General features: G+C 39.8%; 1 protein-coding gene across 8 annotated transcripts in view; it reads right to left on the reverse strand.

Moving 5' to 3' along the window:
* Positions 1-426: 426 nt before the first annotated feature.
* LOC111244704 (uncharacterized) overlaps positions 427-21,239 on the reverse strand; it is a 66,191-nt gene continuing 45,378 nt past the window's right edge. For 5 of the 8 annotated variants that reach the window (XM_022792041.2, XM_086979655.1, XM_086979654.1 and 2 more), the window contains 5 exons: positions 19,375-19,466; positions 15,873-16,071; positions 12,029-12,266; positions 5,281-5,438; positions 427-3,907 (listed from right to left, as the gene is read on the reverse strand). In XM_022792041.2, the coding sequence (XP_022647776.1) occupies positions 5,363-5,438; positions 12,029-12,266; positions 15,873-16,071; positions 19,375-19,466 (605 nt within the window). In that variant the 3' untranslated portion in view covers positions 427-3,907; positions 5,281-5,362. Of the gene's footprint in view, positions 3,908-5,280; positions 5,439-12,028; positions 12,298-15,872; positions 16,072-19,374; positions 19,467-21,239 lie in introns of those variants that run through there. The other 3 variants (XM_022792046.2, XM_086979657.1, XM_086979659.1) reach the window with 3 other exon arrangements.

The following is a 21,239-nucleotide window of genomic DNA, read 5'->3' on the forward strand; positions in this document are numbered from 1 at the left end:
ATGCTGATATCTAGCCTGTTATTTTATTAAACTTGATCGATCTCGACCTTTATCTTTGCTTATCTTTGAGTACACCTATTTGCTGCAAAAAAAAAACAAAAAATCAATCTTCATTGTTAAGCAGAATCTGAAAAAGGATGTCTATGTCTGTAGACATGTTGTGTATATTGTAAACATTGTGTAATGATAGAAAAGACTATCTATGTGACAACCTTGTCACACAGCTCGTGTGAATAGACAAGCTTATTTTTCTATTGATTTTACGGAAGTCAACGGCTTGATTGACAGTTAATTTCATTTTCCAAATAAAACTTGATAATTTGGAACAAACAGCCAAGTGAATTCCGAATTATCGATTCGCTTCCAATCTGATACCAGCAACCAAGAAACAATATTACTATGGATCCATAAATAATAACAACTTCATTTACCTAAGTAGATAGTGAACTTTATTGTTAGTTGATTTAATGGACCTCAGTCTTTTTTGTGAGTACTTGTCGCGTATCTCTGAGGAACTTGTTAGATAAATAGACCATCGTCTGCTTTGTTGTTGTTGTTGTTGTTAACGATGTTGTGTTTGCAACAATGTATACATAGAATCATCGGTTCCATCACTGCTGATATTAAGTTGTCCATTACAAGTTTACGAATAGCTCTATAATATAGCCTATTATTTTGTGAATAGAATTATTCTCCCTTGTGCTCTTTTCCACTTCCTCGAAACGATCTGAACGCACACAGCATGATGCGTTGTCAACTTCCGTTTCAGCGAAGTTTAACCGCAAACTATATCAGCAACACTAAGTTCCTATACAGAGAGAACTTTTGGAAGTACTCAGCCTCGCTTGAAAGGGCTATCTATTTGCTCGAATCGATTGTTCAAATTTCCCAAATTTTATTACACTGACAATCCTGGTGGAGGGTATAGAGATGGCGTGGACTGAATGGCCAATGTGCATCTATTTATCTTCACATCCGGTTATACACAGCGGCCAAGAAGACCGATTCTCGCTGTAAAACTGTTCGACCGCGGTCGTAATCCTTTCAACAAATAACAAGTCCCTTTTCCCATAAGGACAACATACATCGTGGGCCCATATTTTAGCAATCGACAGACCCTATAACCAACAACCGATGGACAAAAACATGGCTTCCATATCGGCGTAGACTCTCCGCAGTCTCAGGGCACTAGAGTAGATGTCGTGATCCCCCTGCCGGATGGCTTCAGTAGTAATACCTCGCATATAAAATCCGGGTTGATCTGACATGCTGGAAATAGAAGCTGACTATCAGTCGAAGGTCAAAAACCTTTTTCCTCTTGAGTGCGTTGTCATGCTAACGATAAGCATAAAGTTATCGCCCATTCGAATTCAGCGTTAATACATACTTTACCATGGGGTATCATTACTACGCTGCTTTATGGATCTGTTAGAGAAACCTCAGAAAAGTCGAACGAGATCGACCACTACTGAACCTTGTAATGGAGGCGAGCTTTGTTTGATGTTAATATCGTAGAGTAAAATCCCAGGGTTTACTCACATAGCTCAGGCGTTACAAAACAGGCTGATTGAAAACAAGGAATGTTATCTGTTACCTTATATATCTGGCATATATTCTGCGATAATAGAACGATTTTATACGAGTTGTACGTATAGGAGAGATTCTTTTATGATTCTCTTCCCGTTGAAGGCGTTTATTTCTCTAGCTAAAAGTAAAGACGACTCCGCAACAGCTTATGCATACATTGCGCCGTCTGCTTAGTTAAAAATGAAGCTGAAGTAAAGTGGTGCCCCACGAGGATTGAAGGCGTAAGAAGTGTGCACGATGACTACGTTACGCTGGCATTGAAGTAATCCATAACGTTCAAACGACACTACATCGATTGTTTGTCTTCTTTCCTCTTAAATGTGTGGTGCTTTGAGACGATCAGCCACCATTAGAAGGTACTCTCGTTTCGCTGCTACCTTATTAACACATAATCAGTATCTCCTCTACAACAATATATATATATATATATATATATATATATATAATAGCATTATACTAATAAGAATACCGATAAATATACGAGTCTATAATTAGTAACTATTTCTCACCCTTGCTCTGTCAACTGTTGTGAGTAAACAAGTTAAGTTCATTTTTCCTATAATTGTCATTAGAATTTCTATATAGTGGCGTATTTAATTTGATACCTGCTTGTAACTGTGTGAAGCGCGCGCCATCTTGTGTGATGTTACGAAATGTGTTATGTATATGTCTGGCTGTACCATTATATAGTACAAATAATCATAGTGATAATGATGCTGATATGTGGGGCTGGGCTGGCGAGGTATGGTGGCAAGCTTGTAGCGTAACTAACCTTACGGGGCCGAATGATTCTTTTTTGGCAATAGTTTTCTCATTAAACAGTAATAACGGTGCTGCTACGGATATTACAATTTCGTCGCTACGATTTCCCTTTATTTCTGAAATGTTTATCGTTTCAGTAGCGGTTTATCGGCACCGTATAATTCGTTCGATGATTAGAAGAGATATTTTTCTCCGGATATTCAAATATTCTTTGTCATGATTTGAGATGAGAGGGTTCATGAGACAATTGATGACCACAACGATGAGAGACTTTCTTGCTTGTGTTTTCCCGCCGAAACAACTGTAAACATACGAATATTGGACACCTTCTTCGAATTTCAGCATTCTTCGTCAGCTATTTTCATTTCTCCGCCCATTACATCCGCACTAATGGGTCGAACTTATATCATCACCACCATCAACGATAGCAGATAACATAGTTTTATTTAGTTCCAAACGTATGCCACGACTCAACCTGCTAGCTTCGATCACCTTCATCTCGATGTTTTTCTAATCGTGCGCTTATACTATAGTATTTCCTTGACTTTGGCCATTTCTCTATCATATTCACGTGATCATTCCCCAGACGTTTTAGCTTTGATTCTCGTGTTGGCTTCTAAGCGCCTTGTTAGAGAAGCATCCGTCCCTTTCTCCAGATAAACGGCGATTCTCTGCCGTAGCGAAGATGAAATCTATACTGTTTTACAGTCCATTGCGAATAGGCTGCAGCCATCCGATCGATAGTTTTCGGCCATTGTAAAACGCATTATCATGCTGGATTTTCACCCCTCGAACCAACTTAGTCTCCGTTCCTTTCTAAAGTGCTGCTGTAGCTTTCTGTACTCGTCTCTCAAGCAGTTACAGACATTGCTACGGATACACGATGCTTCGTGTTTGTCCTCAACAGGGGTCGCTCAACAGCGGCCGTCAAAAGTCGCCTGGGATCTTCTGTCCTGTTCGCACAAAAGCGCCTGTGATCGCTGCTGTGCAGTTGCCTAGCCTCCATTTAGCTGGACCAGCGACTCCCTAATGGAAACGTGCGTGCCTAGAATTATAGCCGTTAGCCAGATCAGTTCGCTTGATCAAGTCAGCCGCACGAAGCTAAGGTCCATTATCATGAACGCTTCGTCGACTTAATCTTGTTCTTGAGTATGGCCCCCCCAGTAATGCCAAAGGAATTAATCGCTAATTCCAGTAAAATAAAAGGAGGCGTTATGAATTGGCATTAGTTAGCAACATATATCGAGGTTTCGAACAAGGCCCCTTGAATTTGCCTCTTAAAAACGGTTCCAGTAAATGTGAAAAAGGTATCGACAAATTTTGTATAGAAGTCCCGACGATGATCAAGACAGTAATATATATAAGTTAGCTTTGCGTACGTTGAGTGTTTGGATCTAGACATCGGCGTACGTACGGAGATCTTTCTTATTAAACAATAAGAAAATGAAGCCGTAAGTATACAAACGGAGATTTCATGATTACGGATCACGGTTTTCGTAGTAGAATCCGAAGAGGTTTCAGAGTCGGAAATTGCGAGCTACTTCAGGCCGACAGTTGGCTGAAAAACAAATATATTAGAAAATCTAATTAGGCATCTAATTATATTGACACAAATAATTGTACTAGAACGTTTTCTATTTACCTAGATGGGCACTGGAAGAATCGCACGAAGAATTATCTACTAAAGTCATAATCGCTTCCCATCAAATTTTAACAAAACTGAGCCAGAAGTAACCACCATCTAATGGGGCAGTAACCACCAAGGGCGGCATATTATGTTTCGAACAATAGACCCTTAGCAAAGTTTATGAAAGCTCCGAAAAGTTCTGCAAGTGCTCACTCGTGATGAGTGGAATCAGGATAAAAGGCGCACTAATCGCACAAATCTCTTGTGCTTTTCACTTAGATCTTTTCCCAGACAGGCAAAGGGCCATGTGCAGTCCTCAAACATTTGGCGACATACTCCCTGCCAATACTGAATAGCAGATCTTTTGCCAAATCTTAAGTTAATACAACAATGTGTTTAGCAATCTTTTTTTTTTTTTTTTGACAATCAAGTGTCAAACAGTCATTTCATACGCGAATAACTTTTGCACTAGAACCTATCCGTGTACGTTTATGAAATTGTTTCTGATTTTCAAGTTCTTTCTCCGGTAAATCATCTAAAATCCATGGCTATAGAGAAGGGGATAAATTACATGCTGTGTAATAATGTAAATGATACCATTCGCTATAAATATGTTTATTTATGGGTGATGAATAAACATATTTATAGCGGGATATAAATCGCTATCAAATGTTAAAATTGTCGATCTAGACGTGTCCCGAAGGAACCAGAACTATCGCGCGAAAGAAAACGGGAACGCTTCTAACACATCATGTTAAATCTATGATACGATCAATAAGAAGATTATAAAAAATACAATTCTCTAATATAATTTCAAAACAATTCCGCGATAACAATGCCAAAGTAGGTAGAATTGATTTTCTTAGAGCGAAATCGAGAGGCCAATATCCAACGGGTAGTAGGCTTTGTTTTTGCCCATAGCAGTGTCGAATCATGGGATAAATGTTCCAAGTCGTAAGACGGATCTTGCGGTGATCTTTGAACTATAAATGACAGCGAGATTTGTCCTGTCAGAGCCTGTTAATCCTGTGATTTACGCAACGTCACACGTGGACAATTACACTATTTCGATTAAAAATTATATATCCAATTTTACTGGAACTAATTCCCGTTTAGGTGCCGCTTGTTCCGAATAGTCCAGTTCTATTTTACTTTGACTTCTTCTGACTATATGTTAATTCTACTTTGGATGGCACTACGCGAGGAGAGTATACTAAATATCGAAAAAAAAAATACTTCAAAATTTACCACTAATATCTATATCAGGATTTTTACCAAGATTTTTAAGAAAGCATAATACTAACCAGAAGCAAGGGTCCGCCATGTTCGATTTACACCCACACACAGACACACAAACACACACACACGCCTACTCGCCGTACGTATTTACAGTTCTTGAAGATTGTCGCACGAACGGCTCTTAATATGTTCGCGTTGGCCAAACAGTTTTTCGAAGAAACACCTGCAAGATCAGCGTACAAACAGAACAGAATATGAACACACGAGAAAAGGGTTAGCTATCAATATCGTCACAAGCATTGGGAGACGGCGGGAAATAAAGGTAGGTATGAAAGGAAAATGATCCTGGATACGTCCTGCTGCCCGTCCAGACCTGTATATTCAGATAGAGAAATGGGCGCTTTTATGTGTTCAGTACTAATTTGCGTCTTTCAACTGCATTTGCACGCCTCCGAACAGCTTGACCTGTCGAACTGTTTCGCCCATCCCACGCAGAGCCGACGGACGTCTGTCCAACTGAATAGACCTTCCTTCACCACTGTTCCCCAAACAATTTGTTGTTAGCCATTGGAATTCAGTCGCTTAAACGTACGCGTTACACAGCCGGAAAGTTGGATTTTGCTAGCATGGCGCCCTCTTCATCAGGGTTTGTGAGGATGGCCATTTCGGATTTGAATGGATGCAGCAGTTTTCGGATTACTGAATTATATCTGATGTCATCATGTAAACCATGTTAGTATTTTGGTCGCCGCAACTACAACTTCATTAAGTTATTCATTAAGATATCGAGTCAAGCCGAAGGAAGGTCAGTCAGAACAAACTAACCCAAATCGAGACAAACACTGACCACAGTCTATGTTACGCTCGGTCATCGGAACGACATGTCGGAACCTCAAAGATGGTAAATACTCGATAATAAATAAAAAGGCTTTCGCTTTATTACTTACTAATGCATAAATTAGGCCTTGACCAGCTGCGCTGATCACGCGCTTTAACGTGCCTAGAAAACTCGTGCCGGGTGAAGTTAGCTTTGTGGCTGTCATGCCTAAGGTGGCTTTTCTCAAACCATCACCAGAGCAGTGAGAGATGCTATATCTAGATAATACTAAACGCCTTTCACGTTAGCTCCATATGTATCTGTGGTAGATAATGAAAATGTATAAAAGTATCCTAGTGGGGCAATAGCAGACATTTTCTGTCTAGCAAGTTCTTCAACGATGTTATGGGCCCATAACTTTTAATTTTGGCTTCTGCTATGTTCATATAAGAAATGCGTGCTTTTAATTTATCTAATCTAATCTTCAGCAATTTTTTTACGAAGCAAGGATTTACCCGCTATTCAAATGAGATGGGCTCTGTAATCGAGCGTAATCGTAAGCTATATTAGTCAACTAGATGGTATGTGTCGTATTTGAAGAACTATTATAGAACGCAATAGAGACAGAGGTAAAGCAACGGCATATTTTCAAATTGTAGTTATTATTTCAATTTATTTATTTTCCAGCCCTATTTAATTGTTGCCTTCTTGATACAGCTCATCTTCCGGGCATTTCATTGACGGAACATCAGTGCGCCTCTTGACCCAATATATTTCACCGCTTCTTGATAACCGTAGTATAAAATTATATGTTTTGCCCCAAACAGATAGAGTCGCAGAACTCTTTACAGAAAACTGAACTGGATCTTCCTGGTCGTGACTAAAGAATCTACAATGGTGGGCGAAGACGAAACGTTTATGTGTACTCCATGGCAAAACAGTTTCGTAGGCTAAGTGGTTTCGGCCTTGTTATGTTTCGTCGCTGTGTCCGCTGTGTCCAGTCCAGGTCAAACGGTAATAGGGTTGGCAAAAAGCCCCATTCGAGCGTGATCTGATCAACCTGGTTTAGGTACGCCTTTTTTTCGTCATTTAAAATTAGAAAAGAAAAGAAAGACAGGATACACATTACCCTTTTGAGATCATATCATATTGGGTCGTCCGCTGCTTTTAGCTCGATGTCTGCAGGAGAGCCGCATCTTCAATGCATGGTGCATATAAAGCGGCAAACAAAACATATATTTCACCTTTTTTATTAGAGCAAGCCTCTACTTTTTGCACTAGCAGTTTTTGTTTCTTTAGTATTTAACTTTCAATACTGCTCTATCATGCTGCCGTACACAGAAAATTGCACAATACGCAAATAGAGTAGCTGTTTAGAAAGTTTCTGTAAAAGTCTCATGCAAACACCTCGATTAGGTCGGCACGTCGAGCAAAATCTCTTGGAGTACGTAAAAGCTCTTGCGACATGTCCAATTTTTAGCTGAACAGGTGCATCTGACATGGTAATGCAAATCATAGGGCTCCGCACAAGGCGGATCCATTGCCTTCCTTGCGGTTTTTAATGCAATTTATAAGTTTTTTTTCCCTAAAAACAAGAAGAACACTTTTACTACAGTAGAACTACACAGTTATCATTTAGAAACGAAATAAATTAAATATTGAATAAAAAACATTTAACAAACCTTTCGGATTAGTGCGCCTCTAATTCAATACATACCCTCCCATTGCAACATTGCGAGGACATCTAAGGATTCCATCCACGACAAACTAATCCAAACAAAAAAACACCAATTAAAGGCTCGTGAAACAAATTATGTTCCAAAAGAGGTATAGTTAGGTTTAACTTTTTCACCGCTGTTCAGCCCAGAGGTCCATTTATCGTCAGTATCCAAAGAAGCGTTGCCAGCCATCTACATATATTTGACTTAGTCGTTTGTATTTTGTTCGAAAAAGTTTATATTTGCTTTGCAAAAACAGCATTGAAAGGCGGGCTGTTTGGATCTATCTTCACTCCTGAATGTCCTCACGTCAGATTACCCTAATTCCGCTCTGTATCTTCATTTTAGTTCTTCGCATCTTTATATTACCCCGTTCTTAGCCTGCCTCAGCAAGTTTCCCGGCATCGGTTTCTACCCCGGCTAGAATCCGAGATGGGACTTATTCGAATCGTTGAGATACGAACGTCTCGTCGCAGAAGAACAGACCTCATTGTTTTCAGCTTCGGCAAATGAGGTCGACGAATTAAAACGCGTAATTGGCTGCGAAAACCGTTCGGAAGTTTGTAATCCAGCCGACGTAGCCTCGTCCGTGGTCAGCCAGTCAGATAGCCACATTGAGGTTTATCACCATAAAAAGGCCGAGAGTATTTTTTACGCCCTAATCATCTCTTTCTCTACTCGCTTTTTTTTCTCTTTCCATTAATTTCACCACGTTACGTCTTCATAAAGGACGCAATTCTATCAGACTATTCCTCGACCATAGATATTTCGCTAGAAATGGAGCGTGCACAGTTGGAATCCACACGATGCGAGAGCCGTCAAAGAACAGCTGGTTTGAGGAGCTGAAAAATGCTTTCAATTAGGATTAAGTTGTCATGATACGTGGGTGACGAGTCAAACTGTCTCTGCCAACGTAGAGAGGGATCTTGCGGCCGGTATCATTCCGTTTTAGGAGCTGACTGATCCTTTTAGGTGCTCTTGCGCTTGTAAATGGGTCCATGTAATAGTATCTCTATGTGCCTTACTTTCATATACGTTGCCATTTTACAGCGAAATCTCTTATAGGAATTTCCCTATTATGTAATATACGTAATAAGCATATATGGTGACGCCCCCCACAAAAGTTGATCCTCCTCTGCTCGGATGTACTGATAGAAAAACAAAGTGATACAAACATCAAAACTAATCAGAAAGAAACATTTTTGGATAACGACATACGTAACAAGCAAGATGAGTGGAGATTGTTTTCGAACGGTGCAGGCTTCGTTTTATTGTACATTTTGGAATTAACTACTAACATAGCTGATTGTATGTGCTTCAGTCATAGCTGGAACTCGACTTCAGCCTCTGGTACACTTTACGAAAAACATCGTTAGCTCAAGATCTTTTAGCATACGTTCCACGATACGTCTCCCAATACATCGAGTCGCTGCCGAATATCGCTAAAAATAGTCGCATGATTATTGTGTGTGCCGTAGTGATGATTGGCTGCGGATAATATCAAGCTGTTTAACCTTTAAAAATAGATAATAATCAAAGGAAGTTTGAGCCAACTGAGTTAGAGTGATGATGTAATAAGTGTTAGAGATGCTCTTCTTTATTTTTCAGATACTTTTCCCAGCGCTTCTGAACAGCCACAGACCGATCATTCGTATCTTCACGAGTAATTTTTCTATCCATGGCTTTTCAAAGTAAGCTGAGAGCGGGATATGCTTGTCCACCAGTCGCTCTTTCGGGCATGAAAAGTTCCGTAATCACACTTACTTAACTTAGGAGAATTAGAGGATTGAAGTAAAAGGTGATATTGTTTTGGTTGATTCAGGAAGTAATTGAAACATGGCGATGAGTTCTAGTGTTTTCATCGAGTGATCAGACTGCACGGTTGAACAACTGTTCATCAACCGAATTCGATTTTCTTCGGGAACAACGTCATTCTATTCGTTTATATCTGTCCAGCTAGCGGCCGTGTACTCTATGCGAGTTCTTTGTTGATCAGGCACTGTTTTCATGAAAAGCCTCCTCAATTGTGACAATGCCCTAAGGCCCCGACGTCTAGTTACTTCCTCGCTGGCCTTCTGTACTCTAATTTTCGTTTCTAAAACGTTTGTACCACTTACGTAATCTGCATTGCTTATATTTTCATCGGTCTTCGATTAATTTGTGCAGCGCTATTGCGTGCGAGGAACAAAAATTTGACCACCAAGCATTGAATATCGAGGCTGTTTCCCCTTCTGAACTCACTTTTCCTAGAGTAAACTCAACCAGCTTTCTTTTAGAATATTGGGTATTTACCAGCCGAATCTCGTCGTCCAGCGATGCGTAATTAAAAAGTTATTAAGTTTCCAAGTCCCTCGAACTCGCCGGTTACAGCTTAATACATTGTTAAATAAGTAATGTTGACTCACCGCAGCGTTGACACTGATTGTAAAATAACATTTTAGCATAACGCGATTTAATACTACACGTTTGGTGGATGATTCTACTTTGATCGAGGAAAGTCCTCAATTTACATTCTTTAAGCCTGAGCCGATCCTTCGCGTAAAAAAACACCTGGTGTCGGTTTGCAACGTCCTCAGGATTTGGAAACAAAGTAAGTCAGAAGGGTTCTAAATAGTACTGTTTCCCGGGTTCCCGGATTATAATCATCCTGGAAACTGGAGTTACTAATAAAAGCGCCGATTATGCTGTAAAAAACAGATAATATAATTTGTTAAGCACGCGTTGTATAGGCATGGACAGCGGGATATTTGCATTGTCTGCTATCTAGGCTGAGCAGAAAAAAGTGTCTGGACAGCATGTTTAGTAAGTTTTATCGTCGTCAGGCATTTTGGAAGAATGGCAGTGCGGTGATGATTCCTTGCGAAACTTTGTCCTAATGGCTTGGCCTAAGTAGTGTTTTTTTCGGATTTATTCAGCGAATATTTTTACGACTATGTCCTTACCTTGTACGAGACTAGAATCGACGGTAGAGTTCGAAACGGCCCATACTTTGATGATGGAATTATTTGTTTTTTGCTAGCACTACCATCTGATGTCCTCTATGCCTGCAAGATCCTTTAGTGTATTCGATTATGTACTGCATTTTGTGGTCGAACCACATTTCCTCTAGCAAAAATGTCCGGATAGCCTTACATTACAAGATCTCATAAGTATCTTTTCTATTTTTTTATTACAATCGGTGAAGACGTCTAGCTAAACACGAGCTCTTGGCCCTGAAGGATAAAACAGTTCGAAACACCTTTGATGGCTACGTTGATCGCCGGCACTTGTGCCGAGGTATATAATGATGTTGAACGAGCACATTTTTCATCTGAATAAAATTGCTGTACATAAACCATCATCATGCCATATGGTGGAGATACATCACTCTCGTAAAGAATGACTATATGTTTGTAGAGGCAGAGTTGGTAATAGCAGTAATATAATATAGATTATAGCTGAAAAGCTGTGTGGATTCTAATCACGATAATGCTCCTCCAGCTATTTTGGCTTCGAAGGACGGCCACGTCCCCGTGACAGCTAGTAAATAAAACACACATTTGCTATCTGTATTACCATCACGATTATACGTTGAGCGGGGCGAAGGGGTAAGTAACTCACCTCAACGAAACTGTGGTAAAATATTCAATACGATCTCTCAAATAAATTTTCGAGATACCGATCCTGCGGGCTTTAAGGCTGGAAATCGAGGATCGATTTCTGTTGGTCGGCTGCTTCTGTAAATCTGCGGCTGGCTGTAGCTAGTCGCAAAAACGAGTCCTGGGTATCTAAAGATACATATTTGCGTCCAAACCCTATCTATGAAAACTAGTCTATCTTTAAAAGCAATAGCTATTATTACAAATCCGTCTGCACAGGCTGTATGGTATTTTTCGCAGTTTAACCGCTAGTGTTACTAGAATCATGGACTGCTTTCTTCAGATAGGACCATTATTATGTTGTCGTTCCTAGCTCGATATCGCTACGACTGATCGTCATAATGTTTATTGAAGCCGTACCATTTATTCGGTAAAAACAACGCAAATGACTACTTCTGCTAATTGGGTAAATTAGTGATTCGACGGGCAGCAAGACGTCAACAAAGAATTGCGCATCCGCAACGGCATTAGCACGTTGAATCTCATCATTCTTCTCCATGCCATGAAGTAGCCATCAGTTTAAGATGTATTTCTATGAGAGTTGGCTTGGAAAGTTTTATTCTGTATTGTGACCTATAGCAGGGCCGTAGGTTATAACACCGTAGGCTATTATAGCAGATGAATATCTATAAATACCTACCTGGTACGATTGCCCAAGAACATTGACGTCTTCGAGTGTCTTCGCTTGCCGTGCCCATGGCCGTGACCGGTCTGACCAGATTCCTTTTTGCTGCTGTCACGGGCGGCGTCCCGCGCCTGCTTGGCCTTTAGCTTGATCTGTGTAACGAGTCCGACGAGCAGTTCATCGACATTATGCTTGAGGCTCGCCGAAATCTCGGAGAATTTACACTCGTATCGGCAAGCCAAATCTTTGGCCTCTGCAATACTCGCAGGAATAACGAGCATATGCTAACGCGACGATAAAGTAGAAACGTGCAGTAGTTGTAGCAATGATCCGATTGTGATTCATTTCATGCTAGAGGCCATCCGTCAGACCGAACGGCTAACGAGGAAAGATTTGGTTTTAGTAATAATAATGCCGTGTTTAGTTTAAGGTAAAGAATAGGACCCACTGGGAGGAGTCAACCTACATAAGAATGCAACAGGTCTTCGATATTCTTCCTGAAGTAAACCACTATGGATAGAACATATGCTTCCACTCGCTTAGTAGTTGAACAATCTTAAGTATGTTATTACATTTCATTGGGCTTTCTCTAGAGTTCACAGTGTTCTTAGAGTAATTGGCGACAAATTGTAATAAGTAACGTAAAACACACTGACACTTTATCGATCTAAGATTTGGATCGTGTTTGAAAGGTAGCCAATTTGATTAGAAAACTACCCGTTTCGATTTTTGACCATTTCGTTAGAAAAGATGTCCGATTTGATCTGCAACACATTTTGATTAAGAAGGAAAACTATACTTATACATTATGGCTCGATAATTACGGATACTGTCCATGACGTAGACGGTTTTCTTTCCGACACCCAAAATTCGTAGAAGTGTAAGTTTCGATAATAAGTTCGAGACAGTGCCGTTATAGAAACATAGCGTACATTTTCCACTGTTGGTGTGACGGACAAACTACAACGAACATTGTATAGCTGCTATAAACTCTAACAGGAACACTTCTCTGTATTTTTATCATTGATATGCACTTCGTTGAAATAGCACTTGAGTCCCGTTGCAGTGTTTTCGTCAGAAAAACACATAGCCAGTACGCTGAAATAGGGCAAAGTATGCCACTATATACATACATGTATTTTATCGAAAGGGCGGTATGCAATAGGCTCACATCATCTGTTAACTACCATTCGGACTGCTACAAAATCCTACTTAGAAAGAAAGATGGCCGCGTTTCTCTGACAGTTGTCGACGTCGACCCAATCCGTACGAATTGCAGTGCAGAAACGATCTGCATATAGACTGCCGAAATCCGAAGAAAAAAAGCTTTCTTTTTTTGGAACGTGGTCCATAACGGTACGCCGGACTGAACACGTTTTCTCATTGAGTGTGCGGCACCAAAGTTTTGTCAAGTCTGCTTACCACTACGAGGGATCGTGCTCTTTCACATTAAGCGTTGGTGATTGGTATAAGACGAGTGGGTCACTAATAACTGTTCCTTTGGAACACTGCATGAGAGATTCACTGGGACCAGATGATATTCGTAGATCTTGTAGCTCAGCTTGTTTACAACTGGCACAAAGGTAGGAATACACCTTGCACTAACGGTGGATGCACTTCTAATCTGTCTAAATCGATAACAGGCTATACGCAAATAGATTCCGCAGAAACCGTACCTTGCGAAAGAATGGCTGCATGGAATGTTATTCAGCACATTGTCTCCTCAAACCGTAAACTCAAACCGAGTTAGGAACCAGGTACCTCAAAGATTACTGGATTATATCAACACAAAAACGCGATATGGCGGAAAAAATTACAAAGCTGGTCTTGTCGCAAAGGGTCACAATGCCCGCTCAATTGTTGTTGTTTAGTAATCTGGAAAAAACGATAAATACTTTTTTGTCTATGGATACATTTCTAGCAGAAAAAAATTAAAAATTCGAGGCAAATTGGGTCCATATGAGTTAGATGTATTAGCATTATTCTTATGGTTGATTCGATGGAGGAACTCGACAAAAAGCGGGTGGAGTGCAGTGTAAAACACTATACGCCTTTCTCATCCTCTCCTCTGCGCCAAAGGTCGCATTTAAAATAATTGATGAAATCTGTTAGGCAATATGACTTCACTGCACGTTATACTTCGCTCCACAATGGGTCTTTATCCTTCTGATTGAGTGGCATGACTAGCTTATCCCGAAGGGTATAGTTACCTCTGTGTTGACTACCAGATCGACAACCGATGTTATTCATAGCAAAAACTTTCAACGTTCCATGACGTAAAAGTCGCCCTGGTCCCTCAACATATATACAGGGACCAAAACGCGATTCGCGCCTACGTTCCTTGTATAATGACCGATGCCATTCTCTGATCACAACTGTGACCATTCGTTTTTAAAAAGTGCCCTGCTTCGCCACCAGGAGTCATTGTTTCCTTTGCCGATCGATGTGGCCTACGGAACATAGGCCTACGGATAAGCTTAGCTCCGCAGAACTCCTTTCAATGAGAAGAAATAGCCAACTTTGTCACCCAAACCCACCCGCATTATCGGCTTGAACAGGATCCTGTAAATGTTCGTTTGAAAAATTATCTCCTCCTGATGCCTCGACTATCTGCCTGGTTCCTCGCAGTCTACCAAAGTGTTTTGTAGCCGCCGTTAGGTTGACTACACGTTTACGCAAAACGTGGCAGGCGGTGTATTGTTTTGTTATATATGCTGCGCTACTGCAATAACGCCCCTGCTACTTAAGCCATGGCAGCAAAAATTGCACTGAACCCCCAGTGAAATTAGCGTGTAGACGGGAACGTCGAAAGCTTGCTTCAGCATAGAAAAATGACGCAACGTTGCGGACGACCTTCTGCTGGAGGGTTAAGATTGCTTGGACACAAAACTATAAATGGGGCTTTGACGATATATTCCGGCGGTGGGAATTGGAGGGTGGTGGAGTTGAAAGGTGAGCCATGCCAGGCCTGGCTAGAGTCACATAGCTCACTCTGGAATCACCTGAGGTTAATCAAATTTAGCTTTGTCTTACGCAGGGTATTGTCACAGCTTGCCTATGGACGAATGGCCGTCGCTTTCAGCCATGTGTACATTCGAAGTTCGTACGTCACGAGACAGAAATCCACCAGTTAGCACCGGATCCTGACAAATGAGGACTCCAAAAACGAATGGGTTTCGTTTATTTAAAGAAGTGAATAGCGATCTAGCTTGCTATTAATGAAGCTTTTGCTGAATGCTGACACGTGTCGCAAGTCAAGCTCTGGAAGGGTGTTATTCCTCCGTAAGGAAGGAGGTTTCTTCATTTTTTTCTATATGTAGTGAAGACACTAATTGAGCTGTGCATACTAGATTTCCAAAAGTATTTTTCTTCTAATGAAAAAAAATACGTCGGCAAAATGTCTCTCCAGTTATATCGTATACGTTAGAAATATGTTGAAGTTAAGACCAGTCGACAGCACTAGAAAGAAATGATCCTTCGTGTTAGTTTGGAGAACTACTTTGCTCTATGTCTTCTACTAAAGTACCTCTTTTCCGATCACGATTATTGGATTCCTGAAAAAGTTTACGGATAGGACGTGTCTAATCTCTTCAGACCGATGACCGCTTGAGACCCTTCTCCTTTTCTATTAAATTGTGTCCAAACGCTATGGGTACCACTCTATACAACGTCTGTAGCACGCTATTGCAGTTCCTTTGGCACACCTAAGTCACCTTAGTCAGCTGTATTTAGATTTATATTAGCTGTACATATTGCTCAGGGAAAAATTATCCTTTTCAATGTACCGAAGCCAACAAAACATGGAACTACGGTGGTACCTTCGAAGAGTTAAAACGAAGAAACAGTTTAAGGTACTTACGACTTTCAGACACCTCTCTGGAGCGTACTAGCTCGCTTTTGTTTGCTACGAGTATTACCGCTCGATTTTGAATATCTCCTCGTGCGCGAAGCTTTTTAAGAAGGTTTTCCGCCGTCTCGAAAGAAGAGGCGTCCGTAACCGAAAACACAATCAAATAGGCAGCTGCTCCACTGCCGTTATCATCAGGAGCGCTAGGATCCTGAAAAGTTGGAAAATTCCATGTCGATGAATCTGCTTAGGAGAGGCGAAGGTACAAAAATGCTTATAGGGTACGAGAAACTTTTCAAATTTGTCACCTTAGTATATATCAAAAAAGGTTTTTTGGTGCAACATTGTAATGGCGCTTCCCCAACCTACGAGTACTCACTAAAAAGCTAATATATATATATATATCCAAAACCGCAAAGAACAGCCTGTCTGAAAACTACATTCGAGTTCAAATGTGTAATGGAAGATAAAGTATAGTATAAGGTAACAATAAAACAAACAAACAAATAAATAATCATGAGAAAATAACATGTTGTCTTAGATAAGCTCTGCTCTTGATTTTGTGAATTGTTTGGTTGTTTTTGCTACATATATGTGATATATACGTGTATGCTTGACTGGATGTGATAGATATATATTCTAATGTAGGCGTAGCCACTAGGAGTGTCATTACTTCTACAGGAGAAAAATGAACCAAGCCGTTATGGAAGAATTTCTCATTAATATAATAAATAGATGATAACTAGCAAAAAACCTTCACAATATCAAACCGCTTAATTTAATTTTACATAAGGATGGAATGTTACATTCGCAGGATAAACGGTTTTATTACTACCCGCCACAACTCCTATTGAAGCTTTCGATTAAATTACTACTCTTTTGCAAAAAATTGCAAGAAAGTTTGTAAATTTTCCCTAGGCGAACCCTATATAGGTCTATGTGCTTGTAGGATACAGCCGCGGCAATCCCTAAATTGTAGTGAAAATATTTTTTAGAAGGAAAAAGACGCGTAAGCGTCACCGCGTTAAAATGCAAGGACGTAAAAATCGAATGGCTGAATTTATTCACCGGGTAATACACTTGACCGCCGGCGCTGGTCCTATCCTATGGCCTGAGCTGAAAGAATTGACTGCGGGTTAGAAGCCATTCAATTAGAAATAACCCTAAGTGTAGCGTCAATGAACCCTACCAAATGAGAAATTTAAGAAACTGTGTGTGTGAATTTTCAATATTTAAGACGCACCATAGGATACGTTCATATAATCGCCGTTATTCAAAAGACATAACTTATTATGTCGAGTATACTCAAATGTTGTTTAGGAGTGAACTCATTCCTGGTTCGCTAAGAAAACCTTTCTTAAGTTATTTATTAGTTATATTATATATATAAGCTTTATATCTCCAATTATGTGACTGTTGAGCTAAAACGATACATGAGTGTAACCGATACCCAATAAAGTTTATTAGGGCTAATTAACTTTTCTCTATATTACGTGTTACAGATTCATCTGGTGGAGTTGAAGTTTTAAGTGGAGACTTAACCCGTCTGACATCTGCCAGAGTGAATTATTAATTGACTATAGGACATAGATGTGAGACGAATAAACTGTCGACGCAACGGAACCTCGCTACGGACTGAATTGGGTCGCTAGCATACACTAAATAGATGAGGTTTATTTGGCAAACAGAATCTATAGATTCTCAAAAAGACAGAAAATTCGCGTGAGAATTACCAAGGGAAATTGAAAATGATCCCGACGTAAGCGTCACGTAAACGAAAACAAAGCCACTTCATAACTATAGCGCTAAATCTGTTATAAAATTTGGATAGAGTATTAGGCATGGAAAACGTGAGGCCGAACTGGACGAACGTCTTTGACAATGAGATCTAGAAAGGACCACACGAAGCTGTGTAATGCTTGTCACATTTATATAGATTATAGCGGCTCAGTCCACTCAATTGAGGAGCAATTGGTTATACCTTTCGCTTGCAAAAAACACGCTTCACGTGTTTATTTGTAGGCATATGAAAAGTAATGTCATACTCATAGGCGCCAAACGATGCAACTCTTGTCCAAATACACAGTTCCATTGTCCCTAGCTGTGGCTATGGACTCTGAGTCTACTGGTTTATAAACGAATTATCATCTCCTTCGTTTACAAGAGAGTGAAGATGTGAGTTCTCAACAAAATATCCCCAAACACGATATTGGTTTTTTGTTTGTTTGTTAAAAGTTTGTAATTGAGGGAAAGAAAGTTAAGAAAAAAAGAAACGCGCCTACTTCGCTACATTGGAATATGCTAGGCTTACAGAAAAGGCCTTCTTCGCAGGTGCACTTTTTATAAACCACGATTCTCGGCACAGCTAAGTCTCCGAAGATACGTTCGTCTAGCGAATGGCAAGGTTGCCGTATAAGAAACGCTTACTGCAAGTAAAAAAAAAACATTTTTTTCTTAAATCGATATTTTTTGATTATTTGACCCTAATTTGATTTATCATAAGACTCGCTACATTTGGATTCGATAAATTTTCCTATGTTGAATCGAAACGTTTACTTGTGTTATTTGGATGTTTCTTTCATAAACAGTATATTCAGTAAGTTACGTTTTGTCTATAACTCGAATCGTGCTATGGAAGCCGTTCGATAAAAAAAACGTTACTAAAAACGTTATGAATGTTAAAGCAATTGTAGATTTTTCAAAAATATAGAAAAAAAATTACACAATTACCGAACGCTTACATATTTGTAAAATATTTCTCCTCTAACGGAATGGAAATTACTATAGTATGGTTGTTTGACATACAAACAATATCCAATATCAGCATTATCAATTTTCAATCTAGATTGCACAAATAGTTATTTCAACATCTCCAACAATCTATTGCTGTGTAGTTGACTAGGGGAAGCATTACCGAATGCGACTACAGTAGAGATGCTGCAGGTAAAACAGTGTTTTAGGTAAGGTCGTGGATACAAATTTGTTGTAAACTATCCATTTCGAGGAAAAATCTAAAAGCATATTTAGCTTAAAATTAATGTAGTTATAGACTAAGGCATCTTGGAATTTTTTTTTTTTTTTATAAAAAAAATTCGAAACCGATCCCATTCAAAACCAAATGAAAAACACCCTTAGAAGCGCATTTTGAGCTTCTTTCGACATTATGTTTTTATGCCTTTTTTTCGTAAACTTCACCATTTTTGAGATAGATGGAAAAACCAAACAAGTCCTCCGTGTCACGGCGGGTATCATGGCTAAAAGCTTGAAGGACGCAATAAAAGTTGCAGTGGCTCACGATATTGTGCGCTGTTTGATATGAGTCCTCATAATCTTTTATGTCAGCGTTTGTTAGAGTGATGTATCTAATTTTGTGATAGATAATATCGCGAGAACTGTGCACTGAATTTATTATTTTATGAAGCAATCTGTTAAACTCACTGCGCGATCATTGGCTATTGCTTCATAAAATAATAAATTTTTTTTTTTAGAGAAACGGAAATATATATGTACTTACAGTGAGGTCCTGAGAGATTGGGTGATCGATAAATAAAAGATTGAACTCATCATCATCCACAATGACCGACACCGGATGAATTTCATCCTCTTCTGAAACGCAAATTGCCATTGCTATTTACTCGAGTGGTTTGCCCGGATAAAACCTTCATAGACTCTCGCCATAATTGTATACCAGTTATGTCAGTGTTCTACGAACGAATCTCTAGCTATATATATATATTAAACAACTTACTTAATTTGCTTGCAAGCATGCTTACGCCACTTTGATTTCCGCGCCTAGACTACAGATACAGCTGTAGTATCTAGTTTTTGCATAAAAATCAAACTTGATAAATACGCCGTGTGATAAAATTTCAACATAAAAGCAATTACTAAACTTAAGAAAAAGAATCACAAAAGATTATTACTACTCTCAAATATGTTTATTTTTCAATAAACTTAAGTGTTGCCTTTCCTATAGCAGAGGCCTGGCACCCTCGCTGGCGCGTCATAATGTTCTAGTATCCGTCTGTTGTTTTTCTTCGCGAGTGCTAACTTCGATTCGCAGTTCTATGATGATTTTTTCGTCCCTTTCTTTTAACATTTGTCTTGTATGTGACAATAGCTACTGGTCGAAAATGTTAGATGAAATGATGAGTAATCATCGGTCTTTGATGAGCGTTACCGACTGTTAGCTTAAGAGAGTCGTAAACGCATAGCGATTCACTCTAGTTCGACTGTCGAAGGTGGCCTCTCTGAAGAAAATCTATTTTCCCTATATTTAGTGGAATTTTACTTCCGTCCTACGAGTTATTGAAAGGCCAATGCGAAATTGGCAGATGCTCCGATATCGGCCTTGAGAGCTCGTAGCAATGAAAACCTTGAAAAGAGTTCGAAGAGTAGTCCACGCAGGAATCCGAAGGCTAAAAATGGCAACGAAAACACTGAATATATGAAACGAAGAAGGCTGGCTATGAGTGTATACGGCCTGCGGGTCGACCCACTGAACTATCTCAAAGAGGGGAGAAAATAACCAATTGTTAAGGATCTGACTATGTTTTCAAGTTTCAGTGGCCTAACGACCAATGCAGACATAAAATACTTAGTTCATATACAGGAAAAACATCCTTGAAATACTATAGGGAGTTCTATAGAGAAAATGTTTCGTAGGAAAATGGCTGCAGGAAGAGTACTTCGAAAGTTTAAATAAAATACACCGCCACAACGAGCATACAATGAAGATTATTAACTGTAGCAATCACACCTCTTGTCACAGTACTTCGTTGAGATGCAGCTGGATGTCTTTGCACGTAATGCATAGGAATGGCCGTTTATGGTCGTCCTGGGGTACCGGGAAACCTCGAGAGACACTTCATGTGAACGGCGATTTCAGTTCAGTTAGAAGATTGGTCTTTACTTGTCCCACTCGAAGTTAAAACTTACTGACAGAAAGTCTACCTTGACTATACTTTAAGCTAATAATAATAGTGAGAGGCTATTACATAGAAGGGACAGTCAATATTTATTACGTAGTAGTGCTTCCTATTACAGCACCTTTAACGCAGCCGCTTGATATGACGGTTTTTCGGTCTGTATAGCTTGAGGCGTAAATACGGTATGTGGTATTAGTCGATGATATATGGACGAACGCATCAAACGTCTTTTGAATTCGCGCTGGGGTTTGCATTTCAAAAATCTCTACGGGCAAACTCCGGTCGATTCACGAATGATGGAATCAGGCGGTCGGGAAGACCCGCAGTAAATGTGTGAATGCCATTCATGAAAGTCTATTTAAGGTTCTAAAGACGTGGCTGATGAAAGAAGTGCTTTGTGCGATGTGGAAATAAAACAGAGCCGTATGGATACCCGCAAGCACAGTTCAAG

The sequence above is a fragment of the Varroa destructor genome, unplaced genomic scaffold, assembly GCF_002443255.2.
Source record: "Varroa destructor unplaced genomic scaffold, Vdes_3.0 BEIS01000002.1, whole genome shotgun sequence".
Lineage (NCBI taxonomy): Eukaryota > Metazoa > Arthropoda > Arachnida > Mesostigmata > Varroidae > Varroa > Varroa destructor.